Source organism: Sceloporus undulatus, chromosome 5, assembly GCF_019175285.1.
Source record: "Sceloporus undulatus isolate JIND9_A2432 ecotype Alabama chromosome 5, SceUnd_v1.1, whole genome shotgun sequence".
NCBI lineage: Eukaryota > Metazoa > Chordata > Lepidosauria > Squamata > Phrynosomatidae > Sceloporus > Sceloporus undulatus.
In genome coordinates, this window is record NC_056526.1 from 30,183,587 (window position 1) to 30,210,265 (window position 26,679).

General features: G+C 40.9%; 1 protein-coding gene across 2 annotated transcripts; it reads left to right on the forward strand.

The window, feature by feature from the left end:
• The first annotated feature begins 1,851 nt into the window (after positions 1-1,851).
• PWP1 (PWP1 homolog, endonuclein) lies at positions 1,852-25,980 on the forward strand. 2 transcript variants are annotated; one of them, XM_042467164.1, is made up of 15 exons: positions 1,858-1,988; positions 6,019-6,077; positions 7,250-7,425; positions 9,559-9,644; positions 10,734-10,830; positions 12,801-12,911; positions 14,822-14,952; positions 17,502-17,575; positions 19,411-19,507; positions 20,469-20,530; positions 21,164-21,275; positions 21,740-21,830; positions 22,364-22,485; positions 25,118-25,223; positions 25,818-25,980. In XM_042467164.1, exons 1-15 carry the CDS (start codon positions 1,923-1,925, stop codon positions 25,922-25,924), a joined length of 1,497 nt encoding a protein of 498 aa, XP_042323098.1. In that variant the 5' UTR covers positions 1,858-1,922; the 3' UTR covers positions 25,925-25,980. The 2 variants fall into 2 exon arrangements, with proteins under 2 accessions (XP_042323099.1, XP_042323098.1); XM_042467165.1 differs by lacking the exon at positions 9,559-9,644 and having other exon boundaries at positions 1,852-1,988.
• Positions 25,981-26,679: the final 699 nt, after the last annotated feature.

Consider the following 26,679-nt stretch of genomic DNA (forward strand, 5'->3'; position numbering starts at 1 on the left):
TATCTCTCACACTCCATGACAACTTTTTAAACCTTTTTAAAAAATTATTCAGATTCAGATAAGTATATCCTGACCCACATGCTATTTGCCCCAAAGTCCTAATGAAACGTAGCGCTGGGCTGCTGAAGTGCCAAAGGGATGCCCTCTTCTTTGGGAACGGGTGATGAAGAATTCAGTGCCACTTGCTGCGGTATCAGTGTGTTTTGACTTGGATGGTAAGGATAGTCACAAGAAGAAAATCCAGTCTTCCATCCATATGCTCATTCACGAGAAAGTCCTATGCTGTGTGTCCAATGGAAAGCATTCATAAATCAGTATTCTTAAGCAACGTATGTGCCCTAACCTGTAAATAAACGCTCTGGAACACAATGGACATAGTCCTGAATAAACAGGCAATGTTCTATATTGTTCTGTATATGTGGGGTATATTGTGGGTAGTCGAAGGCTTTCATGTTTCATCCATAGTTTTCTATGGTTTTTTCAGACTATGTGGCCCTATCCTAGAAGAATTTATTCCCGATGTTTCGCCTGCATCTGTGGCTGGTATCTTCAGAGAATCGTCAGGCAAAACGTCAGGAAGAAATTCTTCTAGAACATGGCCAGGTAGCCCAAACCCCCCATAAAAACTATATTGTGGGTGATCTGTAACCCTATATAGAACATTTGGGATTGGGAACTATAGTCTCTATAGTTGAAGAGAGAGCCAGCCATGGTCTAATGGTTTGAAGGTTGGGTTGCCACTCTGGAGACCAGGGTTTGAATTCCCACTCAGGCACAGAAACCCACTGGGTGACCTTGGGCAAGTCACACACTTTTGGCCTCAGAGGCTGGCAAAGGCAAACCCTATCTGAAGACATTTGCCAAGAAAGTCCTATGATAGGGTCACCATAAGTCAAAAATGACCTGGAGGGACACGACGACGACAACAACAACTATAGTTAGAGCATGAAGGGAGATTGCACTTGCTGCTTCTACTCCTTCATCTATGCTTTGATTGCATATTTTGTTGGCCAAAGAGAAAGGAGGAGAGGCTGAATTGCCTGTCCTGAGTGTCTCCAAGAATGACACATTACCTTTTAAATAGGTAAATGAAGGGTGGGTGCGCCTAAACACACTGCAGAGATGATAACCACTTTAACTGCCCTGGCTCAGTGCTAGGGAATCCTGGGAATTGTCGTTTGTTGTGGCACCAGAGCTCTCTCTCTGACAGAGAAAGCTAATGCCTCACAAAACTACAGTTCCCAGAACTCCCTAGCATTGAGCCAGAGCAGTTATTTCTGCAGTGTGTTTTTGGACCTAAGTTCCTTTTATCTCAATAAAGCTATTCATATTTGAAAGTAAGGTCCAAAACACACTCAGTTCAAGGGAATCTTGGGAATTGTAGTTTTTATTGTGGCACCAGAGCTCTCTGACAGAGAAGGCTAAACGTCTCGCTAGCCTTGAGACAGGGCAGTTAAAGCAAGTGCCAAACTGCAGTGCAGATGCAGCCCACTGTAGAGATAAGGCTCCCTGGGCTCCATCCTGTGGAAGGAAGGAACCCTGGGACTTGCAGTTGTTATGGTTTCTGAGGGTGGCAGACGCAGCCACTTTCATAAGCCAAGGGCCATCAGTAGCAGTAGGGCCTTATGCTGAGAGGGAGCACGGTGACGTCACTCCCCGGTGACGTCACCAACGGCCCACAAAAACAGCAGCGCTCTGGGAGCGCGGCGCCCGTTGATGACGTCACCCGCCCGCGCCGTTTGAGGCCTAGTCGTACTCCTGAGAGAGGCGAGAGTTATCATGGAGCCGACGTCAGCAGCGGGCGGCAGAGTGAGGGCGGGAGCTGCTAAGGAGGCGGACCTTCCCGGAAGAGGTTGCCGCCGCGTGTCCGAGCGGGGAAGGCGGCTGCGGGGCCCGGTCTCTTCGTCTTCTCCTCCGGAGCCATGAGTTGCCCAGTGACCTGCGCGGCCTGGGTGCCTCGTGGCGTTGCCAAGGAAACGCCCGACAAGGTGAGCCGTCTCCTCCTCCCCTCTTCGGCTCACTTTCCTTCCTTCAGGAGAAGGGAGGCTGCCCCTCCTGGGCCCCGAGGAGGACAACTGCAGAGCGGAGAGCGGCCAGTGGGCTCCCCCTGCCCTGGGCCCAGGGCTATTCAACATCTTCATCAATGACCTGGATGACAGAATTGGGGACATACTCATCAAATTTGCAGATGACTCCAAATTAGGAGGAATAGCTAATACCCCAGAGGACAGGATCAAAAGTCAAAATGACCTGAATAGACTAGAAAACTGGGCCAAAGATAACAAAATGAAATTCAACACAGAGAAATGTAAGGTACTGCACTTAGAGCAGAAAAATGAAATGCACAGATATAGGATTATGGGGGACACCTGACTGAATGAAACTACATATGAAAGGGATCTGGGAGTCCAAGTAGACCACAAGTTGAACATGAGTGAACAGTGTGATGCGGCAGCTAAAAAGGCCAATGCCTTGAATCCTGTTGTGGGAGAAAGGTGGGATATAAATCCTGGAAGTAAATGAAATAATTAATAAATAGGCCAATAGAAGTATAGTGTCTGGATCAGCAATCCCCAAACTGTGCTCTTTAAGGGATTTTGGACTTCAGATCCCAGGATCCCAGACTATTGGCCAACATGGCAGAGGCTTCTGGGAGCTGAAGTCTAAAATCTCTTAAAGGGTACTTCAATTCAGAAAGGATGTTGACAAACTGGAGTGTGTGCAGAGGAGGAAGACCAAAATGGTGAAGGGTCTGGAAACCATGCCCTATGAGGAAAGACTCAGGGAACTGGGGATGTTTAGCCTGGAGAAGAGAAGGTTAAGAGGTGATATGATAGCCCTCAGGGACGTAGCCAGGATTTTGGGAAGGGGAGGGTCCAGACTAAGTGCCACCATTTTGAGAGGCTAAGAGCCCCCCCCACACACACACACAAAAAGGGGGTTGAGCGTTTACATTAGAATGGCACCACTTGAACTTCCGTTATGGCTCCGTGCTGCTATGGAATCTTGGGATTTGTAGTTTTGAGAAGCTATTTGGCCTTCTCTGTCAGGTGCCACAACAAACTACAAGTCCCAGCATTCCACAATATGGTGCCAAGGGCAGCTAAAGTGGCATCAAACTGGATTATTTTTTTCAGTGCAGATGCAAACTGAGTCCTTCCTCTGAAGGCGTTTACATCAGATAAATTCAGCTCGATAAAGCAAAGCGCAGCTGTTCAAGCAATGAGCGGCAGCCACTCTGTTCATGCTCAGAGACACTCTGCTCATGCTTTGAGACACTGCATTCCAACTTCTGAGCTGAGCTAAGAACCCATGCTGCATCCAAACAACATTTCATTCCCACTTCCAAGAGGGATTTTTAATTCCAACACACACACACACACACACACTCTACATACACACATGCACACAATTTTTAATTCCAAGACTCATCTATCTATCTAGCTATCTAGCTATCTGTCTGTCATAATTTTAAATTCCAAGACATTATACCTTCCTTTCTTTTTATAAAAAACAAACCCCTTTAAGAGAATCCTATTTTGAGAGAAAGGCAGGGTATAAAATCAATAAATACAAAATTATTGTGCAATAGTCCATCAGTGCATGGCTTGCATTATAAGACTTTATAACTTTAAAATGTTATACATTTAAAAACAATTAAAATCACAGTAGGCTCAGAGTGCTACAGAATCATGGAATCATAGAGTTAGAAGAGACCCCTAGAAGGGCCCTGATCCAGTCCAACCCCATTCTGCCATGCAGGAACTCCCAGTCAAAGCATCCTCAACAAATTATGTAATGGAGGTGTCCATCTACATTGTAGAAAGATATACTATAGATTAATGCTATGGAAAATCACCACCTTGAGTCTGTATATTGGGAGAAAGGCGGGATTTAAGAAAATAACAACAACAACATCTGGGTATTGTAGTTTTGTGAGACATTTAGCCTTCTTTGTCAGAGAGCTCTGGTGCCACAACATACTACAAATCCCAGGATTTTCCATAGTATTAAAGTGGTGTTGAACTGGATTATTTCTGCAGTGTGCACCTTATTAGACTGCAGTTCCCAGCAGTCTGTGGTGCTGCTGGATGATGGGGCCTGCAGTCTAGCATTGCCTGGAGCAGAGCCATAGGACTCCAGAGCCCCAATTCATCCTCTGGCAGAATTTTGGGGAAACTCCTTTAAAAAGGCAAAAATAAGGAAAATAAAAACTCCTTGCAAAGTAAAACCCAGAGGTCTTCCAATGGACTTTGCTTCCAAGGCAGGAGGGCAGAGAGGCCAAGATCTTTAGATTGAGTCCTTAGGTTAATTAATTAATCCTAGAATCCTAGAGTTGGAAGAGACCCCGAGAAGGGCCCTGATCCAGTCCAACCCCATTCTGCCATGCAGGAACTCTCCATCAAAGCATCCCCATTGATATGCTGAAAAGGGCCCAGCTAAGTGTATTTTATTTTATTTTTCTTTTAAAAATGAGAAAAAAACAAGGCTGGAAGGAGCAGAAAAGGGCCAAGCCTAGATATCTGGACCCCAGAACATGCTAACTCCCAGAATTCCATAGCCAAGAGCCACAAAAGAGTTAAATCGCTGCCAAACCTGGTTATTTCTTGAGTGTGGATGCAGCCTGATGCAGCTTCCTGTCCCTCGCTCGCTCCCTCTCCTCCAGGGCTTTTTGGCCCCTCCCCTCAGGCCCCGCAACAGAAGTTTAGGGGCGGCACTTGGGCTCCTCCTGGCTTTGCCAGGGCCGGCAGGAGAGCCTCCTCACCCTCCCATTCTTCCGCCCTCCCCCCCTCTCTCTCAGCCTCCCTGCTCCCAGTGAATTTTTCCCTCTAGTCCTCTGTGCTTTTGATGGAGGGGACGGAGGAGTTTTAAAGTGCCCCCTTGATTCACCTCTGGAAGACTTTTATTTTGGCAAAAGCACAAGGGAGGAGGGGGGGAGGAGGAGGAGAGGAGTGGAAGCCAGACTGACTCCTATGGAAACGAAAGGAAAGAGCTTGCTTTGTCTTTCCTCCTTTCCCTCTCGGAGCTCCGTGGTTTTAATGGAGAGGAGGAGGGGGGGAGGAAGGAGCTTGAATGCCCCCAGACCTGAAGGGGGGGACCAGACCCCCCCCCCCCCCCCCCCCCACCTCCTCGTAGCCCTGTTTAAATATTTGAAGGGATGTCATATTGATGAGGGAGCAAGTTTGTTTTCTGCTGCTCCAGAGAATAAATCATGGAACAGTGGATGCAAGCTCCAGGAAAAGAGATTCCACCTCAACATTAGGAGGAACTTCCTGACAGTGAGGGCTGTTCAACAGTGGAATAAACTCCCTCAGAGTGTAGTGGAGTCTCCTTCTTTGGAGGTCTTCAAACAGAGACTGGATGGCCATCTGTCGGGGATGCTTTGATTGTGATTTCCTGCATGGCAGAATGGGGTTGGACTGGATGGCCCTTGCAGTCTCGTCAAATTCTATGATTCTATTATTCCAGCTGACATGTCTCCATCCTACAGAATCCTAAGATTTGCAGTTTTGTGAGGCACTAGCATTCATTGGCAAAGAAGGCTAAAGACCTTATAAAACTGCAAATCCCAGGATTCCATAGGATGCAGCTACAGCCCTTAGAAGTGAATCCCACTGTGGCAGAAAGGTGGGATATAAATCCTGGAAATAAATAAATAAAATAAGTGTTGTCAAACAGTATTATTTCCAGAGCATGGGTGCACCCATATTTCAGGAATGGAGGCAGTGTTGCAGATTTTTACTGCCATCCTGTGCCTAAGTGCTGCTGAGAATGGTGGCCCTTGAAGCAGTGCTGATTCCTGGAGAGCTTCCAGGAAAGAAAGAAACAGTTGTAACCAGTGGATACAGATACAGTGCTGGTTCCTGGCACCTGATATTAGCTTGTTTTCTCTGTATTAGAAATATTGATCTGTTAACTAACAGGGTCCGATTTGGTGTTTCTTAATGACGTATCCATTTGCCCCTAGCCACCTGGCAGCATTTGATTATAATTTTGCATGCTGTGTCCACTTTGCAGGTCCAACTCGACAAGGAGGAACTGAAGCGCTTGATCTCTGATGCCAAGGAGAGACTGCAGTAAGTCTTGACTATTGTGAAACATGATTGTGGGAACACTTGTGTTCCGCGTGGTGTATCTGCACAAAGTGTTGCAGAGTCGTCATTGTTCTTAATGGTAGATGACAACTTGTGTCTTCTTGTAACTTCTAAAAATAGGTATACAGATTTGGTTGGATGGTCTGGAAGTACAGACATGTGCAAGTGAAAATATGAAAACAAAAGCTTCTTGTTGGCTTATTTACAGCTGTGGTTTCATACATGAACACTTTAGAATATATTATTACATTTGTTCATTTTTTGTAAGTAATTTCCACACACTGACATTTTGCATAGCCATAGGATCCAAAAATCTTGTATGAGATTCTTAAAGACTCTTTTCTGCCTTGTCTGTAGAGGAAAATTCCTATGAGCAGGAATATGAATTCGTCTTGGTCTGCAGTTTCAGAACAGTTTTAGATGTGTGGGGGTGGGTCAAGAGCACAATAAAATTCTGCTACACAGGTGGTGGTCAGTATCCAATATGGAGTTAGCTGTGCTAACCTCACTGATTTCTGTCACTGTATGTCTAAAGAATGTGTCACAATGAGTCTATGGATTTAGATCAGTGTTTCTCAAATAGTGGGGCGGGCCCCCCAGGGGGGGCACGAGGCTCCGTAAAGGGGGGCGCGAAGCTCTGTTATGCAGAGGTGTACTTATAACAATTTTATAGACAAATGATACTATTTACAGTTGCGTGGAGGGCGCGAAATGTTTTCTTCTTCCTGGGGGGGGGGGGGGGGATGACAGAAAATAATTGAGAAGCACTGATTTAGATGATGAGATGACTGATATAGAGAGTGATTGCTTCAGTTCAGGCCAAAACAAGATGCTTATTTGTAGAAGCTGCAGCCTTGTCACTGATTGGGAGAACATTTTTTTCCCATGAAGACTGCTGCTGCCCCTCATTGCCAGTAGTATGCATGAACTTCCAGTAAACAGGTGTGAGATTTACAGCTAAATCCTTTACATTAGAGTGCATCCCACAGTGTTCCATAGAACTGGCTCCCTTATAAACATGAGTAAGCTTGGAGAGTCATTGGCAAGAAAACATGTGAAATTGTGTACATGGCTATGGTTCGGATGTTGACATTCTGTGCCATTAAACTGTGTGAAGTTCATGAATATATTTTTAATTTTTTTCTTACATAAAGGACAGAAGATAGTGATGATGATGAACATGAAGAGGCTTCAAGAGATGCCATGGATGTTACTGATGCTGGAGCAGGTACCTCTACTTCCCAAGAGGAGGACCCTGAAGAGTCTGAAAAGCTGGATGATGATGAACTGGCAGAATATGACTTGGATAATTATGATGAGGAAACTTCAGGTAACATTAAATTTCTTTCTCTGTCTCCCCTATTCACCATCACACTCTCTGAAACTTGTCATGGAAAGATAAGAATTTCCTTTGTGGGCTAAAATATACATCTATGGCTGGTATTTACATAGGTATGTCAGTAGAACTGAGAGGTCTTTTAATGGAATGAAAGAAAAAAAGGATTACAAAGTTTATGGGTGAGGAGTCTCATTTAAATTGCACTTGGCTTCAGCTGTTTTGAATTAAATTGGCACTTGGGATTGCTGGATCTTAAAAATCTTCCATTTTACTGCTCTGCGCTAAGATTAGAATCTCCATGTGCACATCCATACAATCCAGAGACTAAAGCATGAACAAGTAATGCTGTTAAGTTGCTAGTAAGAAGGTTCCCTTCAAATGACCTGCTCTGCGTTCATTCTTTCTGGAAATATCTGTCAGGTTGCTCTGAGGAACAAGATGTATCCTCAGTCATCTGACAAGGCTGTTCTTCTGTGTGGTTGTGAATTTCTTAATCTCTAACTTGGCCCTTAGATCCTCAGTGTGACCCATCTAACCACCCAGACAGTGCCTCTTCTTTCTCTGTGTGGGGAGGGAAACCATCACACAGAAAACAAGGTAGCCCATAGGAAAACAATCCAAAATTCTCCTAAGAGCAGCACCTTTATTAGAGTAACTAAAATGTCACAAAATAGTGTGCAGTCTTTTGAGTTCTTGAGAACTCTTCATCAGACAAGATGTTAAAGTAGGTTGGAGAGAGAAAGAGCAGTCTGATGTTAAAATCGTGCATTTCAGTCACAATATTGATTTTCAGAAGTACATTCCTTCCAGCCTCTAGGTAGGACTAACCAATTTGGTTTCTACTGACTTAATTTAATTTTATGAAATTAATCTTTGAACTTTGTCAATATACAAATGACCTGTTTGCCATGTGCTAAGGAGTGTGTTCTGTCTACAAATCCATGTTGCAATTAGAGTTTGTGCTTTCAAAAAATTGTAGCCCTCCAGATGGACATTTGCTGTTCAACAACATATGTAGAGCCACAAGTTGCCCGACCTTGTCAGTTGTCCATAATTTTCATGTCTATCCCGTTTCAATTGCCGATATTAAAAAACATCTCCTCCAGTACCTGGGAATCGGTGTTAGATGGTCAGGAGAGGTCCAGAGAAGGAGATCGAAGTGGTATTTTCCCCTTTCCATCCTTTTATTTATTTATTTAGGTATTTATATCCTGCCCTTCAGCCCTAATGGCTCTCAGGGCGGCTTACAATATTATTTTTAATCAGACAGTCCCCTGCCCTCAGGCTTACAATCTAAAAGACACGAAACAAAAGGAGAAGGGAATGATGGAGGGAAAGGGGATGAGGTCCAGTGGTTCTTCTCTCCCTCTAAGGCCTGGACCAAGGCAGATGGCTTGGAGGGAGGGCTCTTTCTTCTTCCAGGCTAGAAGATATATCTATAAGATATATCCTTCGTTATATCCCCCTAAGTTTTACCCTTGACTTATCCAAGGGTCATGTCAAAATACATGATTTTGACCCTGAAACCTTCCCTCGACAAGGTTGACTTGTACATGAATATATATGGTAATAGTAAATATATTACAGTTACTTTCCCCATAGCTACTGCAACTGAAACCTTGTTTGTGGTCATGTGTTTTGTTTGAGGCTTTTTAAAAAAGTCTATCCGAGATTTGTATTATAATTGTATGCTTTAAATCAGAATACATTGGTTTCATTTTAAACCCTTCTTATGTTTTCTCTGGTGCCAAAAGCATCACACCAAAAGACTACTTGGGTCTAATCTGCACTGCAGAAATAATGCAGTTTGATACGTTTTCAGCTGTCATGGCTCAACACTATGGAGTCCTGGGATTTGTAGATTGTTGTGGCACCAGAGCTCTTTGACAGAAAAGGCTAAATATCTCACAAAACTAGAAATCCCAGAATTCTGTAGCATTGAGCCATGGCAGTTAAAGCTGTGTCAAGCTGCATTATTGCTGCAGTGCAGATTAGAGCTTGGTGATGCATTTTGACCCATAATAATTTCTCTCAGGAAACGGCCACTTGTTAATTTTTATTATGTAATTTTGACTGACTCAACCCAATTACTTGCAATATAAAATAGTGGACGTTCCTTTATAGGTGCTGAGAGTCTTGGAGATACCCTAGCGGGTCTTACAGTATATGGAAGTAATGAAAATGATCCTTACATCACTATAAAAGATACTGTGAGTGGCAAAGCATAATTCTTTTTTTTTTTTAAATTTAAGAAAGGGGAAGGACAGCTGGAGTGTTCAGTGAAGGTGAATCACTCTTGAATGTGTACTGATATGATGACCAGTCATTTCCTTGTTGCAGGAAAATAATAGACTTTAGAATATTAAGTGACTCCTATCAGTATCTTTTGACACTGGACTATGTATTCCTTAGACTGTATACTGAATGTTAAAGCACTTGCTAAAATTTATGCCTTTTCGCTTCTGGAGAACATGCTTTTGAGGATTTTGCATTGGGGCACTTCATGTGTGCAGCTTTTTAAATACTTTGAAAGGCCATTGTGATTTCAGTGGTTGTTTGGTTGCTGGTGCACTCACCTTTCATTTACTTTTAATTATAGCCGCATCTGGGTCTCTTTTTGCTGAAGGCAACTTTTGAGATGGTTTCTTATCTTAATTTATATACTGTTTTCTTCTTGGTTGTCTAGGTCAGGGGCTAACAGAAGATAAATAGGATTTGCTGGTAGATTGGATAAATTGCAGTAGATCAACTAGATATTCAAATATCAAATGATTATATAACACTGACACTTTCTTTTCTATTAAATTAATCTGCTGAAATCAAGAAAGCTTGGAGGGAAAACCTATATAGGGACGGGAGTGAGAAGCATCACATTGGGCATACTGATCTGAGCTGCTTCTGAGATCTGGGCAACTGCATTGGAAAAAACCCACTAGAGGCCAGACTCCTGCCAGATTTTGTCAGCTACTGCTGATTTTTCCACTGTAGAAAATTAGCAGAAGCTGAGATAGCTGTCTGTGGTTTAGGAAGGTGCTAGAATCCTCTATCATACCGTAAAGCCTGCCCAAGAGCTGAGTATGTCTTTTCCTTCTAGAAGGGAAGACCAAAAGAAAGATTTTTTTAAAAAAACATTTTCAGTTTGATGCCACCATCAGTTTTTATTCTTGTGGGAGCAGGGAGAGCAGCCTGTGGGACACATTTTGCCCATCCTGTTTTATAGCAACAGCATAGCAGTGCTGAGTTTTCTTCATGGAAAATGTGTAAAGTCCTTCTTTAATTTTAATCTCATTTTCTTTTAGGATCAGTATGAGTCAGAGGACTTTGTGATTAAACCCAGTGACAATCTTGTAGTATGTGGTAGAGTTGATAAGGACCATTGCAGTTTAGAGATACATGGTGAGTAAACCTTTTTGGCTTTTAATACAGTGCCAGAAAAGACTTGGATCTTCGGTTGTATAAAAATGGTTCCTTTTGTTTGAAATCTCAAAAGCTGTTTATCTTCACGTTTGGATTCTTTCTATGTTTTTAAGTGTTCGTAGAACTCAACTATATGCGGTATAAATGCAACTTCCAGCATCCCTAGTCAGCAAAGCCAGAGATGAGCAATCCTGAGAGTTGTAATCCAGTAACATTAGGAGAACCACATGATTCTCACACTGGTATAAATACTTCCCTACGTTTTAGTGGGGAAAATGCTATGCTATTCCTTCATTTCTAAGCTGGTTTTCATGCATATATTGTAGTCAGAATGTTCCTTAATATGTGTTATGTTGTTTTTGTTTTTGTAAACAGTGCAAGTTTTAACTTGCTGTGATGCAATATACAATAGTGTGTGGTGTTACTTGGAGTTGCTGTCTCTGCATGCACACTGTGGTCAAGTGAAGTAAGACAAATTGTCCCGGTGCTATTTCCAGATCTTGTGAGAGAAGTTGATACATCTGTGTAAGAATTCAGGTTGCTCAGTTATGGATTTTCAGACTGGCATTGCAAAGCAGTACCATGATGATTCAGAATGCCTTCTGTGATGTATCAACACTAAATATACAAAACAAAAAATGTGAAAATGTGAACTATTCCAGTATATATAGTCAACGAGTATCTTCACACATTGTTGTGGATGTGTAGCTGTTCCTTCCAGCTATGCCAGCTCTACATCTATCAGCATTAAAGGAAGACTAAGCACACATACATACTAGTGTGTGTAATCATAACTCTTCCATGTAAGACAAAATACCCTATTCTATGGAGGAGCCCGACATAGTTTAATATAGGCATAAGACACCTTTTCATGCTTGTTAAAGGCCTTTCTGGATGACCCATGGCTTAACAATTAGGGAACAAGGCTAGAATAGTAAGCCTTGCAATCTCTCCTGATTTCTTGGCATATTTAAGTAAGTTAAATTAAATTACAGTGGGCCCTTGGCATCTCTTAGGTTTGGGGACACCCCCCCCCCAACACACACATGGATGTTTAAGTCCCATTATATACAATGGCTAAGTAAAATGGTGTCTCATATGTAAAATGCCAAACAATAAGGGTGGTTTTTAAAGACTTTTTTGGTGGGGGTGTACTTTCAAGCCATGGTTGGTTGAATCTATGGATAAAGAAATCATGGATATGGAGGGCTGACTATATGTGGAAAGCTAGTTTAGTGAAATTATTTGTCCATCTAGACCTGTACAGACTTTAAGAAGGGACTTAGAGAAGGATATCAGCCAATTGTTACCTGATCATTTTAACTGGAAACACCAGGGTAGAAACTGGTAACAACTGTGTGCACAGCCATGGAGTTGTTGTCTTTCCTCTGTTGCTGGTACAGTCATTTGCCAAGTGTGTCTCTTGCTTTGGGTGATTGAATTATGTAGATACAGAGATCAGTAAATCAGATGTGCTCTAGTTTAATACTGGAAACATAAAGGAAATACGTATAAATTTTTTAAATTTTTTTTATTTAGAATAACAAAATACAAACAAAGAAGATAGCTTAGAGAAAGAGCATAAATAAAAACATCAAACATCATATTGACATACATACATGTGTAAAGTATGTATAATTTATGTTTCTCCAACCAGCTCACCACTAACATGTTGTGGTTTGTGAACAATTTTGAAAACCATCGGGGGTTTTCTTTTCTTTCTGGGATTTCAGAGAAAGGTGGACTTGGCAGGCTTTGTTGGGCTTGGTTATTCAGTCCAGATTTAAAATAAATCTACTGTCTTCACATTTAGATGCTGCATGTTTGTACTACTTTTACTCTGCACATTGGAGTGTGTGTTCTATTTCATACATTTTAATAGGAGGGGTGTGTTTTGTTGACTTGCCAACTTTCACTTTATTAACTGTGGGAAAATGTAATTATTTCAGTTTATAATCATGAAGAGGACTCCTTTTATGTCCATCATGATCTCATCTTATCTGCGTACCCATTAAGTGCAGAATGGCTGAACTTTGACCCTAACCCAGATGATTCTACAGGTGAGTTAAACACAAGTTATGTTTTAACAAATTCCACACTGGTGCTTTCTAGGTAGTAAGACACATCTTCCCACCACTGTCTCCTCTTCTTTCCCACCTCTGCCTTGTCGTTTGTTTTGAATAATAAGGTAAAATGTTTTAGTAGGCCTCTTGACAGTTAAGGTCTATCTTCATTTAGTTATCTTTGTTGTGACATATAAACCGCTCATAGGTGATCCTGGCCTTGGCATTATTAGCATTTTAGCCATTTTTTGTTGGTACAGATGAGCAGCCTTTCCCTTTTTCCCAGTATCTTGCTTCAGATTATTGGTAGAATAATCTGCTTGTCATAATAAGCTTTTTCAAAATAATAATAATAATAATAATTTGTTTTATTTATATACCGCTATTCCAAAGATCATAGCGGTGAACAGCAAGTAAGCTAATTAGCAAGTAAGCTAATTTGCCCCCAACAGTCTGGGTACTCATTTTAGCGACCTCGGAAGGATGCAAGCCTGAGTCGAGCTTGGGCCCTTTTGCTGGTCTTGAACTCGCAACCTTGTGGTCTTGAGTGAATGGCTGCAGTACAGGCATTTAACCACTGCGCCACCAGGGCTCCACGCCACCAGGGCTCCTGTTTCTACCAGGCCATTAAAATACACTCATCCCTCCACATTCGCTGGGGTTAGGGTCACAGGACCCCCATTTATGTGGAAAAACCACAAATAATAAAAACACTACATTTTTACGTGAGAGAACACCTTTAGGAATCTCTAGGTCCTCCAATACAACTTTGTAGTATCTGCCAGACATTGACCATAGAATTGTGCTGGAGGAATACAAATGCCTAGTGGAGTGTTCTCTCTAGCAGTCTCTAGGTCCTTCAGTGTGACTTTTGGTTAAAGTTGACCATAGAGTTGTGCTGGAGGACCTAGATATTCCTAGAAAGAACATGTTAATAAAATCCATGAATAATCAAATCCACAAAAGTCAGTGCCACAAATGTGGAGGGACGAGTATATTCTCTTTTGTCTTGCACAAGTTGGCAATGGCATACTTGGGTTTGTTCTGAGAAGACAGTAAGTAAAAGCATATATGTAGATGCTTTCAAATCTATATTGGAACTACAGTGCTGGTTTTGGATATGGGAACCCTGGATTCTAAAACCCACATGCCTGTGAAAGTTACTGGGTGATCAAATTATTGTGTAGGGGCCTAATCAAACCCAGCTTAAAGCCTACACTGACTTCTTTGGATGAAACACAGGATGCAAATGTAACAATAAGCTTATCCTATCCAAATATTTGTGGAAAAGAGCATTGTGTTTTAATTGTTTCTAAGTGCCTGTTTTGTATTTTTGACATTATTATATTTTCTGGGTAGACAGGAGGAGCAATCCACAAAAAAGGCCTTCCCCTGGCATCATTAGGGGATATTGTGTCTCACTATTTTCTAATAAAAGGAATTATTTATGTACTTATTTATACATGTAGCTCTGTCTTGCAAGAGCCAGCATTTTGTAATGGTTTGAGTGTTGGACTACAACTCTGGAGACCAGGATTCAAATCCCCGCTCAGCCATAGAAATCCAGTGGGTGACCTGGAGCAAGTCACATTCTCTCAAACACAAAGGAAGGCAAAGGCATAACCCACTCTGAAGAAATCGTGCCAAGAAAGTTCTATGATAGGTTCACCTTGAGAGTCATCATAAATTGGAAATGAGTTGAAGACACACAACAAGAAGAACAAATCTCCGTCTTCTGTAAAGCAATATAGTTTATAATAAAAATAATCCTGACATACTACTGATAATTTTAACATAATCCAGGCATTCAACTGATTGCACTGAATGTGCTCAGGAAATAACAGAACCAGCTGGTTAATTTGTGGAATGCATGAGATAACTCAAGACTACACTTAATGTTTCTCCAGGAAATTATATTGCAGTGGGCACAATGAGTCCTGTGATTGAAGTGTGGGACCTTGATGTAGTAGACTGTTTAGAACCAGTCTTTTCCCTTGGAAGCAAGAAAGGAAAAACAAAGAAAAAGAAAGGAAAGAAGGTAAGTAAACAAGCTAGAGTAGGCTGCAATATATTTGAACAAGAACCTGGTAAAGCGCTTCTCTTCTTCTTGTATCTAAAGAGCACAATCAAACCATATATCTTATATGTTTATGTGTATTGGAGTGTTGTCTTGGAACAGCATAGTTCTCCAGTCATATCTCTTTAGATTGAGGGTCCTTACCCATTTGTCAGCTAAACTATGGTCAGTGTAGGGTCCTGTTATCACCTTGTCTGCCTGAGCATCCAATTTGTGACGATGGCAAAAACCAGATAGGCAGAGTTAATATCAACACTCTATTTAAGCATTTTTAAGTATTAGAATCTCAGGAATTTAAATGGGAAAATGTGGAGAATCTCTGGTAAACCTTTAGGCAATTGTATGCATACATATACAAACATATATTGTTCCCCTAAGAAAAAATACGACAAGTAAAATATTATAAAGGAATGTGGTGGCTTAGTAGTTAAGATGGCAATTCTGGCGATTGGATGATTGGAAGGTTGACAGTTTGAGGCCCGAGTGCTGCATGATGGGGTGAGCTCCTGTCACTAGTCCCAGCTTCTGCCAGCCTAGCAGTTCGAAAGCATGCAAATGCAAGTAGATAAATAGGTACCACTTAGGTGGGAAGGTAACAGCATTCGGGGCAGTCATGCTGGCCATGTGACCACCGGATTCATCTTTGGACAACACTGGCTCTTTGGCTTAGTAACAGAGATGAGCACTGCCCCCTACAGTTGGTTGCTACTAGACACTCATGTCAAGGGACTGCCTTTACCTTTAAGTAAAATTCAAAGATATAACTGTGTCAGTCTGTGGAATCAGTATGTAGAGAGATCTTGTAGCATCTTTGAGACTAACTGAAAGAAAGAATTTGGAAGCATGAACTTTCATAGACTTCTGGCTACTTCCTCAGGTAGCTTTGGTGGAGTGGGCTACTTCATTTTGAATTAACATTCTCACATACCAGCATTCTTCTTTATAGTTAATACTTGGAGGAACATTACCATCCTAAGTACCTTATACTTGACTATAAGGCCTGTTACAGACTGCCAAAATAAAGCAGCTTCGGGTCTCTTTGGAGGTATGCTATTTAAATGATGCATGGGTCCTAAGAGTCCGGAGGTCGCGCCAAAGCCACACTTCATTCCTAAGCACTGGAGTGCAGCTTTGGTGCAGCTTCCAGATTCTTAGGACCCATGCATCATTTAAACAGCATACCTCCAAAGAGACCTGAAGCAGCTTTATTTTGGCAGTCTGTAACATGCCTAAGTCGATCTCACGTATAAGTCAAGGGCAGTTTTAGAGGCCAAAATGATTTTGATATGACCCATGGATAAGTCGAGAGTAAGACTTAGAGTCATATAACAAAGAATATAAAGGATGAAACAAGAGGAAACAATGCCAAAGAACTTACAAAATTGCAGGAGGCATAACTGTTTGTGTTCACACTGAAGGATAGATAGATGACAGAATAGAGGAAGATTAGTGCTTCTAGGAAGATTACACTCTTGCATTTCACTAGGAGATGGTTTCTGTTTTTCTGAGAGTTAAAGTACAGTACTTACATTGACCCATAGATAAGTCGACTCAGATTTTTTGGGGTCAATTTTTTTGATTAAAATTTCTAGACTTATACATGAGTATATACAGTAATATAACTCAGCCATGTATTCATTTAGAAACACCATCTCATCTGTTGAGGAGCTACACATCTCTAACAGACATCTGTGAACTGGCAGGCATTCATGGGCTGATACTCTCAATATTATTAAATCCAAAATCTGTTACCTAGCTGTAAATGTCCAAAACAGGCATTCATTACAATTAGACCAGAACATACATCTATTTTAGCATGTCTCAATAGTTTATCAACACAAAACAGCACAGTTGTTTTCAAACAGCCTTTTTCATACAGTAGAGAATGATGACCAAAGCACTCTTAATTTTTCTCTCTTCTTGGCTTCTTTTATTCCCTCCCTAGCCTCAGCCCAGTCTATCAGGTGTTCTGTCCAGGTCAAATGAGATAAGAAAATCGCTAGTTAGCTCAATTTATGTCAACAGTCATCTTCTCCAGTCAAATTATTAGCAATAATATAAAGAAACCCAGGTGTTAGATCATGGCTTTTTAGCTGTTGTTGTAACCTGACTATGCCCTGTGTGCCGTTGGTCAAGTTCATTCATACAGGGAGCATACAACTCCCTTGTTAACCCAGCTTCACTAGCTACTGGTTTTTTTCTAGGCACAATTCAAAGTGCTGGTCATGACCTGTAAAGACTTATATATCTAAACCCCTGTCTGAAAGACTGTATCTCAGATTCAGCCCTTGGCATCTCCAGGTTAGAATGGTAAAGATTCCATTCCAGCTGAGGTCTCTTCAAGTCAGCATACTTTATAAGTAGAGTAGTTTTAGGTTTTACTTTAACAGCTGCAAAAAATTATGTAGAGGAGAATTATAGATTTTAAAATATGTAGAACATCAGAATTAATAAAAAAATAAATATTGTTAATTGGAAGATATGCAAATTTGTTAATTTTTTTAATGAAGGGTTTATCAAAGGAAGACAATCAAGAAGGCCATACAGATGCAGTTCTTGACCTTTCATGGAATAAACAACTCAGGTAAAAAATAATAATGTAATGATATCTTGTAGAAAGATTTTCTCCTTCACTATTAATTGGGTTTTTTTTGGGGGGGGGGGGTTACCTCCCTCCTACTCTTGAGTAGGAGAAATGGACTTCAAATTTCTGTATGTGTGTTGTGTGCCTTCAAGTAATTTTTGATTTATGACTACCTTAAGAACATCATGAGGTGTTCTTGCAAGATTTGTTCAGAGGAGGCTTGCCATTGCTATTCCTGAGGCTGAGAGAGTGTGATTTGCCCAAGTTTGCCAACTGAGTTTCATGGCCAAATGAGGATCAAACCCTGATCTCCAGAAGTCATAGTTCAACCTTCAGACGACTATGCTATGCTGGCTTCCACATCACACTGGCCCCAAAATTCTTCCAGTTGCCAGTACTCACTGATACAGGGCTCCCCAACATTCACCAACTGTTAGAAATCACCAAGGGAATTAATATGCCCTCTTTCTTTTCAGAGATTTGCCCTCCCTATTTCCCACAAAAGATGGGAACTACACACATACATACACAAAGCCACCAACACCAAGAAAAGGCATGTGAAGAGAATGCAACAGAACGAGTTTATTTTAAGCAAGTTATTATCATATTAGCTGTCTGCATCTAATCTGACAGCGCTAGAGCAATTTTACCACAAAGAATGAACAAAGGTTGCACGATCCAGATGCACAAAGCTGACAAGATCTGCATAGGAAGATCGGCAGTTGTAATTGCTGCCAAAAGTGTTTCTATCATGTATTGATTTTGTGTTGAATACATATGCAACTAACAAGCACCACTTGGGTTTTTTTAACATTTAACTTTGAGGTCAAAAATAAGACTTTGTGCCTTCACAGTAGATTTTGCATGTTTCATTTCAGTTTCAGGTTGTAACATAACAAAATGTGGAAAAATCAAGGGTGTGTGAGAATACTTCCACAAGGCATTATATCTGGCACTGGTCTCTGTGGCTGCAGAGTTGGTGACATATGTAGGAATAATTGAAAGTTATGCCTGCATATTTCCTGTTTCTGGTTATTGTTGGTGAAAGTAGTGAACACTGCATTCACAACAGCTCTGCCACAGTTCTCATGCTTTTTTTCAGACAGATTGCTACTGCTATTTAATTAACAGAAGAGGACAAGGGATAGAGTGTGCCCAGCTCCTTTGTTCCCAGTTGCAAGAACATACCGTAGTCAGAAACCTTTTAGCTGCTCCCATCTCCCCTGGCTACTGAATGGCACGAGATGGAGGGGCAAACTGGCTGTAGGATGGTAATTGAGGAGTTCCAGGAGGAAGGAAGATATGGGGTTCCATCTGGTGGAGCTTTATGCTCTGCCACCTCCATCTAAGATCTCAGCCAAGATCAATAGATAGAGGTGTGGCCAACTGGCAACTTCTGTTTCTAGAGTCTTCACACTTTATTAAAATAAAAATGGCTCTTTAATGAAAATGATTTTATCCTCAGCTCCCATACAGTGGTGTTCTTCTAAAGGTTGCTACTTCCTATTTGGTTAATCAGATAACTTGGGAAAAAAGAACTCAGTGGTTCAATTTCATAATCTTCTAAACTGAAATACCAGATTAAGGCAGTGGATTACATCCAGTCTTTCCCAACTTTGGTAGGTTGTTAAAATGGTCAGTGGCCATTTAAGCAAGTGGCTGAACTTTTTATTTATAAACAAACAAATAATAGAACCAATTTTTTTGTCTTTGGGCAATGCTGATGCATGTTTCTAAAACAAAGGTAGAACTGAGATGAGACAAATGTACATGGGCTATGTGTGCACCTGCCCTTGGGCTTTAATGATACAAATCAGTGATACTTGTTCTTCCAGATCTGTGTTGGCGAGTGCATCAGCTGATCATTCTGTAATTCTTTGGGACATGGCCAGGGGCACACCAGCAGCAAATCTCTCTCTTCATACAGACAAGGTATGTTCCTGATTCCAGAAGCATAGCCAGATTTATTTCTTGTAGCAACCAAAACAATCAAAACCTAAATCCAGTTCTTCTAATGGCAACTGCAGAAAACCCTTTGAATGAGTGGAACATATCATATATACTCAACTATAAGTCAAGAAATGTATGCCCAAAATTGACCCTAAAATCCTGGATTGACTCATATATGGGGTCAGTACAGTAATACTGCTTAGAAAGGTCCTGAAAGAAGCACTATCCCATGTGCTTCATCAGTAATTTTTGTAAGAGCTGCCAAGCAGGAGTGTGTGTGTGAAATCCAATCTGATGGTAAAACCTTCTCTCCTCATCCTCTTCCTCCTCCAGATCTTTCCCCCCACCAAACATCTCATCCCCCCATTCCTTCCATTTTCAGTCTAGTGTTAACCTTCTCTCCCCATCAAACAACCACCCCATTTCCCTCCAGTTCCTTCCCTTTTCAATCTGATGTTAATGTTTTCTCCCCATCAACCACACAATTTCCCTCCAGTTCCTTCACTTTTCAGTCTGATGTTAACCTTCTCTCCCAACCAAACAAGGCAAATAGCTCTTAATTTTTGTTTTGAACTATAGTTTTGCAAGGTAGTAAGATAGTGGCAACTCAGTGAATTGTCACCATTTACCTCGCTGATAATTCAGGCAGAACATATTTTCAGAATGCAACATTCTCCATTCTGCATCTTGATTGCAAAGAGATGAGTGTATAACTAGAGCTAACTAGAACTCTAGATTTCTTCTTTTTTGTCCCACATAAGTAGTTTTTTTTAATGCACTATTTATTTTATATGCTAAAGTATGTATTGCTCAAAGCCAACAGATAACCAAATTAGTAGAAGAACATTTTGTCAAAGAATTCCATATAACTGGAATTATTTAAAAGCTATGGAGTGTGAAACTGGATTTCAATGTATTGTTTTAAATCTGATATCCGTTGTAGGTGCAGACACTACAGTTTCATCCCTTTGAAACACAGACTCTGATTTCTGGTTCTTATGACAAGTAAGGAAGGACATACTTTGTATTCACTTTTTCATTTGTGGAATTAGATTTGCATGATTGTTGAGGAAATACAGAAATCATAAATGTAATATAAAGTGGTTTTGCCTTAGTGTTAACATTCCAGTATAGGGTTCCATTTATTATTTCATGGCCATTGTGTTTCTAAAACATTGAATTATCTCACTTCTAGGATTTTTTACATGATTGCTAGAAACACTCCTCAATGAATTCTTAACTATAATGAACACTGATTTTGCCTGCATTTTTATACAAAATTTCTCGTAACATGTTTTACTGAAATCAGTATGATTTGATTCCGAGTAGACTTTCCTCGGACTGCACTGTTTTTTGTCTTTTCAGCAGGGGTGGGAATCATGCTATTATAATTCACAGCAGCCCCTAGCCAACATAACCAATAGTAAGGAACCTAGTCCTACAACATCTGTAGGGCCTTGGGATTCCTATTCCTGCTTTGCAATCTTAATGGTGTCTGTAAGTTTTCTTCAGTAACTTGCTTAGCATATGGCAGCTTTTTAAATTCAGCTTCTTTTGAAAATGATGCTGTCTACTTTGGATGCATACATTAATGTTAGTTTATAATCTGATACCCAATATTCTGATGATTCTTTTCAGATCAGCCATTTTGTATGACTGCAGAAGTCCACAGGATAACCATAGAATTTGGCGTTTTAGTGGACAGGTTGAAAGAGTGACATGGAATCATTTTTCCCCTCACCATTTCTTAGTAAGTATAAGGCTTTCTGATGGCTTCTAATGTCTTTTTAGTTTCACTCTATTTACATTTCACCTGCTAACCAAAAATATTGAAGGTGTAGGATAAAATGTAATAAGATATACAATTCAGACCACAGTACAATAACCAACTAGAAACAGGTTAAGCTGCAAACATGTAGTAATTTTTAATACTTTACCTTGGTCGGTGACATGTTCTGCTAAAGGGATACTTTAAGAAAATAGGAAGAGGTGGGACAGAGATTCAAGATTAAGTGCTTCTAACTATGAAAATTTCTTATTGTCATAAATGCGGCTTATCCATCATAATGCCTTTTCTTTCTCTTTGTTTCTCTTCTCCCCTTTCCCTTTCCTTCCGGTTTTGGACAAATAGGAGGCCAAATAGCACCACCTGTCTGGTTGGATTTGGCCTCTTATTGATTGCTTGTTTTTTGAAAGTGTTATTTTCCCCCCTAGGCCAGCACAGAAGATGGATTTGTATACTGTCTAGATGCCCGTTCACATAAACCAGTCTTCACAATGAAAGCTCATGATGAAGAAGTATCTGGTAATTTTTTTCTTCTTTCCTTACAGCTTAAGCAAATGTTAAGTTTGGTCATTACATTATCTCCAATATAAATGGGTTCTTTTCCCTATATATCACTCTTGAAATAACTGTGTACTTGCCACTGTGTTGTGTGTGAGAGCTGTGCACTTCCTATTTCTTTTAAGATCCTAACTAGGCTTCTGTTTAGAGGTAGATCAGATTTTTTTATAAAAAAATCCCTTGCTTTTACCAGTGGAATGAAATAACTTTTTTTTTCTTTCAGTATTGCTGACCCTGGCATTTGGGGAGCACTTGAATCAGATAATTTTGGGGTTCCCTCAACTCAGGGCACAGGGCAACTTCAGGGGAAGTCAGATATTTTCTCATGTTGCGTCTGAATACCTGGGAGCTGTGTGCATTGAATACAGTGGTCCCTTTTCAAGTGAAGGGATCCTGCTCCATATTCAGTCTAGATATGGCTTTGACTTAAGCTCCTAATAAATTATTTCTTTGAATTTTACTACACAGTAAAAATTATGCTTTTTTTTTTTCAGGACTACAGTTAAGCAGCCAAATCAAAGGATGTCTTGTTACATCATCAGCAGATAAATATGTGAAAATCTGGGACATTTTAGGAGACAAACCTAGTTTGGTCCATTCCAGGGATATGAAAATGGTAAATTCAGTCTTCTTTTTTAAACTAATCAACAGTTTTTTGTTCTTGTGGCTGCTTTAAGAAGTGTCCTGTATTTAATAATTCCAGTGAATCCGGAGCAAATTAGTCTTAAGAATTATCTATTGTTAACGACGTATCACACAATTGGTTCAAGTCCTATAGCATAAATTAAACAGCAAGTTGTAGACTAATAACATATTTTGGAGCGTACATGAAGGGCAATTGGATCCTTTACTGCCTTGACATACTACTGACTCAGAAATGTAAAACTCCAAAGGTGGTAATTTCAGATAATAAAAACACTAATATGTTAATACAGCTTCAAGAATAATTGTCTAAGTGTAAGCTGGAAGGACTTTATGAACTTGCAGTGATGGCAAACGTTTTAGAGACTGAGTGCCCAAACAGCAACTGAAAATGCACTATTTATCACAAAGTGCCATGTCCCTCTGGCTTTCTAGTAACAAACTCTGGCACAAACTATGCTGGGGCAACAGCATGTGTGCCCACAGAAAGGGCTCTGAGTGCCACCTCTGGCACTCATGCCATAGGTTCACCACTACTGAAAGGGCTTACTCAAATGGGATGTGAAAGCCAGTTCCAGTTTTATATGGGGACATCCATTTTTGGATGAGTTGCACTGCTCAAGGTAATGAAGCGGTACTGATTTTTACTCTAGATTGGGAACTCTTGGCTCGACCTTCCAGTTGTATCTGTAGCAAAGCTAGACAGATTACTAATAAAATGAGAGTATAAGTGTGGAAAAGGTAATAAAAATAGATATTCCTGCCCATGGAATACAGGAAGTTTCTGGAATGCAGAGTAGATAACCAATTGGGAAAAAAGTGCAGCTATTAAAATGGAGCTGAATATCACTTTCATAGTAGATCAACATAGACCTTCATGGTTAACTAATCAGCATTCCAGCCTTAGCCTTGTTTGAAGGAGACATCTGTGAATGACATCCTGAGTAGAGTTGGAAAAATAGTCTCTGGTCCAAAACACACTGCAGAAGTAATCCAGTTTGAGACTGTGTTAACTGCCCTGTCTCAGTGCTAGGGAATCCTGGGGATTGTAGTTTATTGTGGCAGCAGAGCTCTCTGACAAGTGGCTAAATGTCTCACAAAACTACAGTTCCCAGAACTCCCTAGCATTGAGCCAGGGCAGTTAGAGTGGTCTCAAACTGGATTATTTCTGCAGTATGTTTTGGACCTCTGATCACTTGGTCACCAAACCCTTCTAAAATGGGTGGGGAAACCATGACCCACAAAACCCTTGGAGTCCTCCAATACCAATGGACCCCCCCCCTTGAAAAGCAATTGAAGAAAAAAATGAAAACAGTAAACCACTGAAACCTTGATGATGATGATTTGACTCCCCCCTCACCTGCAACTACCCCTACAAAGAACATTCCCAGAGCCTTGGGATGATTGGTGGAACTAGAAGGTCTGATGAGTGAGTAGGTAGTGACCCCCACCCTATCTGCAATTGTCAGTCTGTTTATTTCTAAATATTTCTAAATGGAGCCCTGGTGGCGCAGTGGTTAAATGCCTGTACTGCAGCCATTCACTCGAAACCACAAGGTTGCGAGTTCAAGACCAGCAAAAGGGCCCAAGCTCGACTCAGGCTTGCATCCTTCCGAGGTCGCTAAAATGAGTACCCAGATTGTTGGGGGCAAATTAGCTTACTTGCTAATTAGCTTACTTGCTGTTCACCGCTATGATCTTTGGAATAGCGGTATATAAATAAAAAAATTATTATTATTAAAAATAATGCATTTAATTTTATTATTAATTTGGCCTTTTTTCATTTTCCTCCAGCATTTAAGAGGGCAAAATTAATACATATACTTTGATAACATAGGGCGCAACAGATTGAAACTGCCTTTAATACAGAGTACTTTTCACAATTTTGCTTGAACAGCATCAATGTTTTTTTTAATTTAATAAATTTGCCAACTAGAACAATTTTATATGCTACAGAAGGCTTAAATTCTCAGTTGGGAAACCTATTTCTAGCACACAGCTAGTGTTCCCAGCCTCAACATGTCCAGTTCTGTTCATTGGAGAGCAGGGAATCAGACAACACAACAGGTATCTTCGGGGACCTCCAGGGGTCCTTGCAGATGTCCCCACAGTATGTCCAGCTGCAGGAGAATAGCAGAATATTTCATGGTCCCCAGTGAAATATAAATGGTCATGTTGTGGCTTTCCATTGCTTAAAATGTGTGTTTGGCAGAATTGTGGACATTGTGATATTTGTAAAGAATTCTGACCTTTACAACAACTCACTAATAGGATGCCAACCTTGTTATCAATGAAGTATTTTATGTTGCTAAAGCATTAAGTTAATATGAAAAGTACTTAATGTCTTTCAGGTTTCCCCATATTTTTCCGGTGGATAGGGCAGGGGGGAAAAATTACCTCATGGCTTAAGATTTTTAAATCCGTAATTATGCTTTACATCTTCTGTGTTGAAAAGGGGGAAATGACAAATCCTAAAAATCAATTCTGTGTTTCCTTCTTATCCTGCAAGTAGGGAATATAAAGGGAATGTAGAATTAGGGAATGTAGTATTAATAGGTCATTGCAGGATCACAAAGAAATCATGCTTGCTGGACTTCTGCCCCCAGGGTGTCCTCTTCTGTGCAGCTTGTTGCCCAGACTTCCCATTTGTCTATGCTTTTGGAGGAGAGAGACAAGGACTACGTGTGTGGGACATAAGCACAATTTCTGCAGGTGATTAATTCTCATTTATGTTGGTTCTAGTCGTGTGTTTGAACAGTATAGGATTTGGTTCTCCAATCTGATGTCTTCCAGATGAACTGTATTGCAACTACAGTTTTTTTTTTGGGGGGGGGGGGGTTGGGCTATGTGGCCGTGTTTTGGAAGAATTTATTCCCAATGTTTTGCCTGCATCTGTGGCTGATATCTCTGGTGCAGACAAAACATCAGGAATGACTCCTTCCAGAATACAGTCATATAGCCCGAAAAATCCTCAAAAAACTATGAATGCTGGCTGTGAAGGCTTTCAACTTTACATTGTATTGCAACTCCTGTTATGGAGTGAATTACAGTTCACAACATCTGGCAGTGGTTTGAAGAAGACTGGTGTAGGAATTTCTCATCTTCTCTTTCCAGTATCTCTTAACATGGTTATGCCCATTGCCATGTTTCTCTGAGTGGTGAGGATTGTGGGGGTATACTTTTGCAAAATAACAGAGCAGAACTAAAATATGGTGTCATGTGTTAATATGACTTGTGAGATAATTCCTGTGGTTAATGCATCATACCTGTATTAATTCTAACATTGCATATTCTGGTTTGTTACAGTGAATGAAGTTTTTGGAAACCGACAGAGGCTAGTAGTTGCCCAAGCAAGTCATGAAGCTGAAGCAAAAATTTCTGCTAACAGTGGCGAAACTATAACAGAACCATGATGTAGCTTAGCTTTCTATGTATTCAAAACAAATATAATTTACTACCATGACTACTATTAAAATGTGTATTTTTTTCTTGAAATAAAGGTTGGGTGCAGGCCGCCAAAAAGAGGCACCTCCTTGACGCCTCTCTTTGCTGCACAGGCGCGCTGCTGCCTACAAACGGCGAGGAGCTGCAAAAAGCGGCTCCTTTTTGTGGTGCCACAAAGCACCAAAGACACCTCGGTTACGTCGCAGCTGCGCAGTGCCGTTTGTAGGCACTGCACAACTGCGCCGTGCTGATGACATGCTAGGGTTGCGGGCCGTGTGCACGCGCCACCCCGAGGCAACCCTAGCACATCGTGGATGCGCTGCAAAGGGCTCATCTATACAGGGCCAAAGAGCTGAGGCTTGCTTTGTAAGCTCTTTTCCTGAAGAGCTAAGCAGTCACTGTAAATCCAAGGTAGGAATCATGCTGCCACAGCATCGTGAGGAATGCTGGAAGTTGCAGTCCAGCATCTACACAACAGTGGGATCAAACAGACTGGCTATTTGGAGAGGCCGCTCCGTGTTTGGTGTGGGATTGCAACAAACAGATGCTATGGTCTGCAATGGACTGCCAGCAAGGACCACTTTTTTTGAGCTAGCTTTGGTCCCCTTAGGCAGCTGCAGAACAGCCTCAGCCCGAGCAAGGGGTCTGCGTTATCTGAACACCATGGTCCTGGATCAGCCTGAAGGTGGCACTTTTGGCCTGTCTATTTCAGGCCTGCATGATT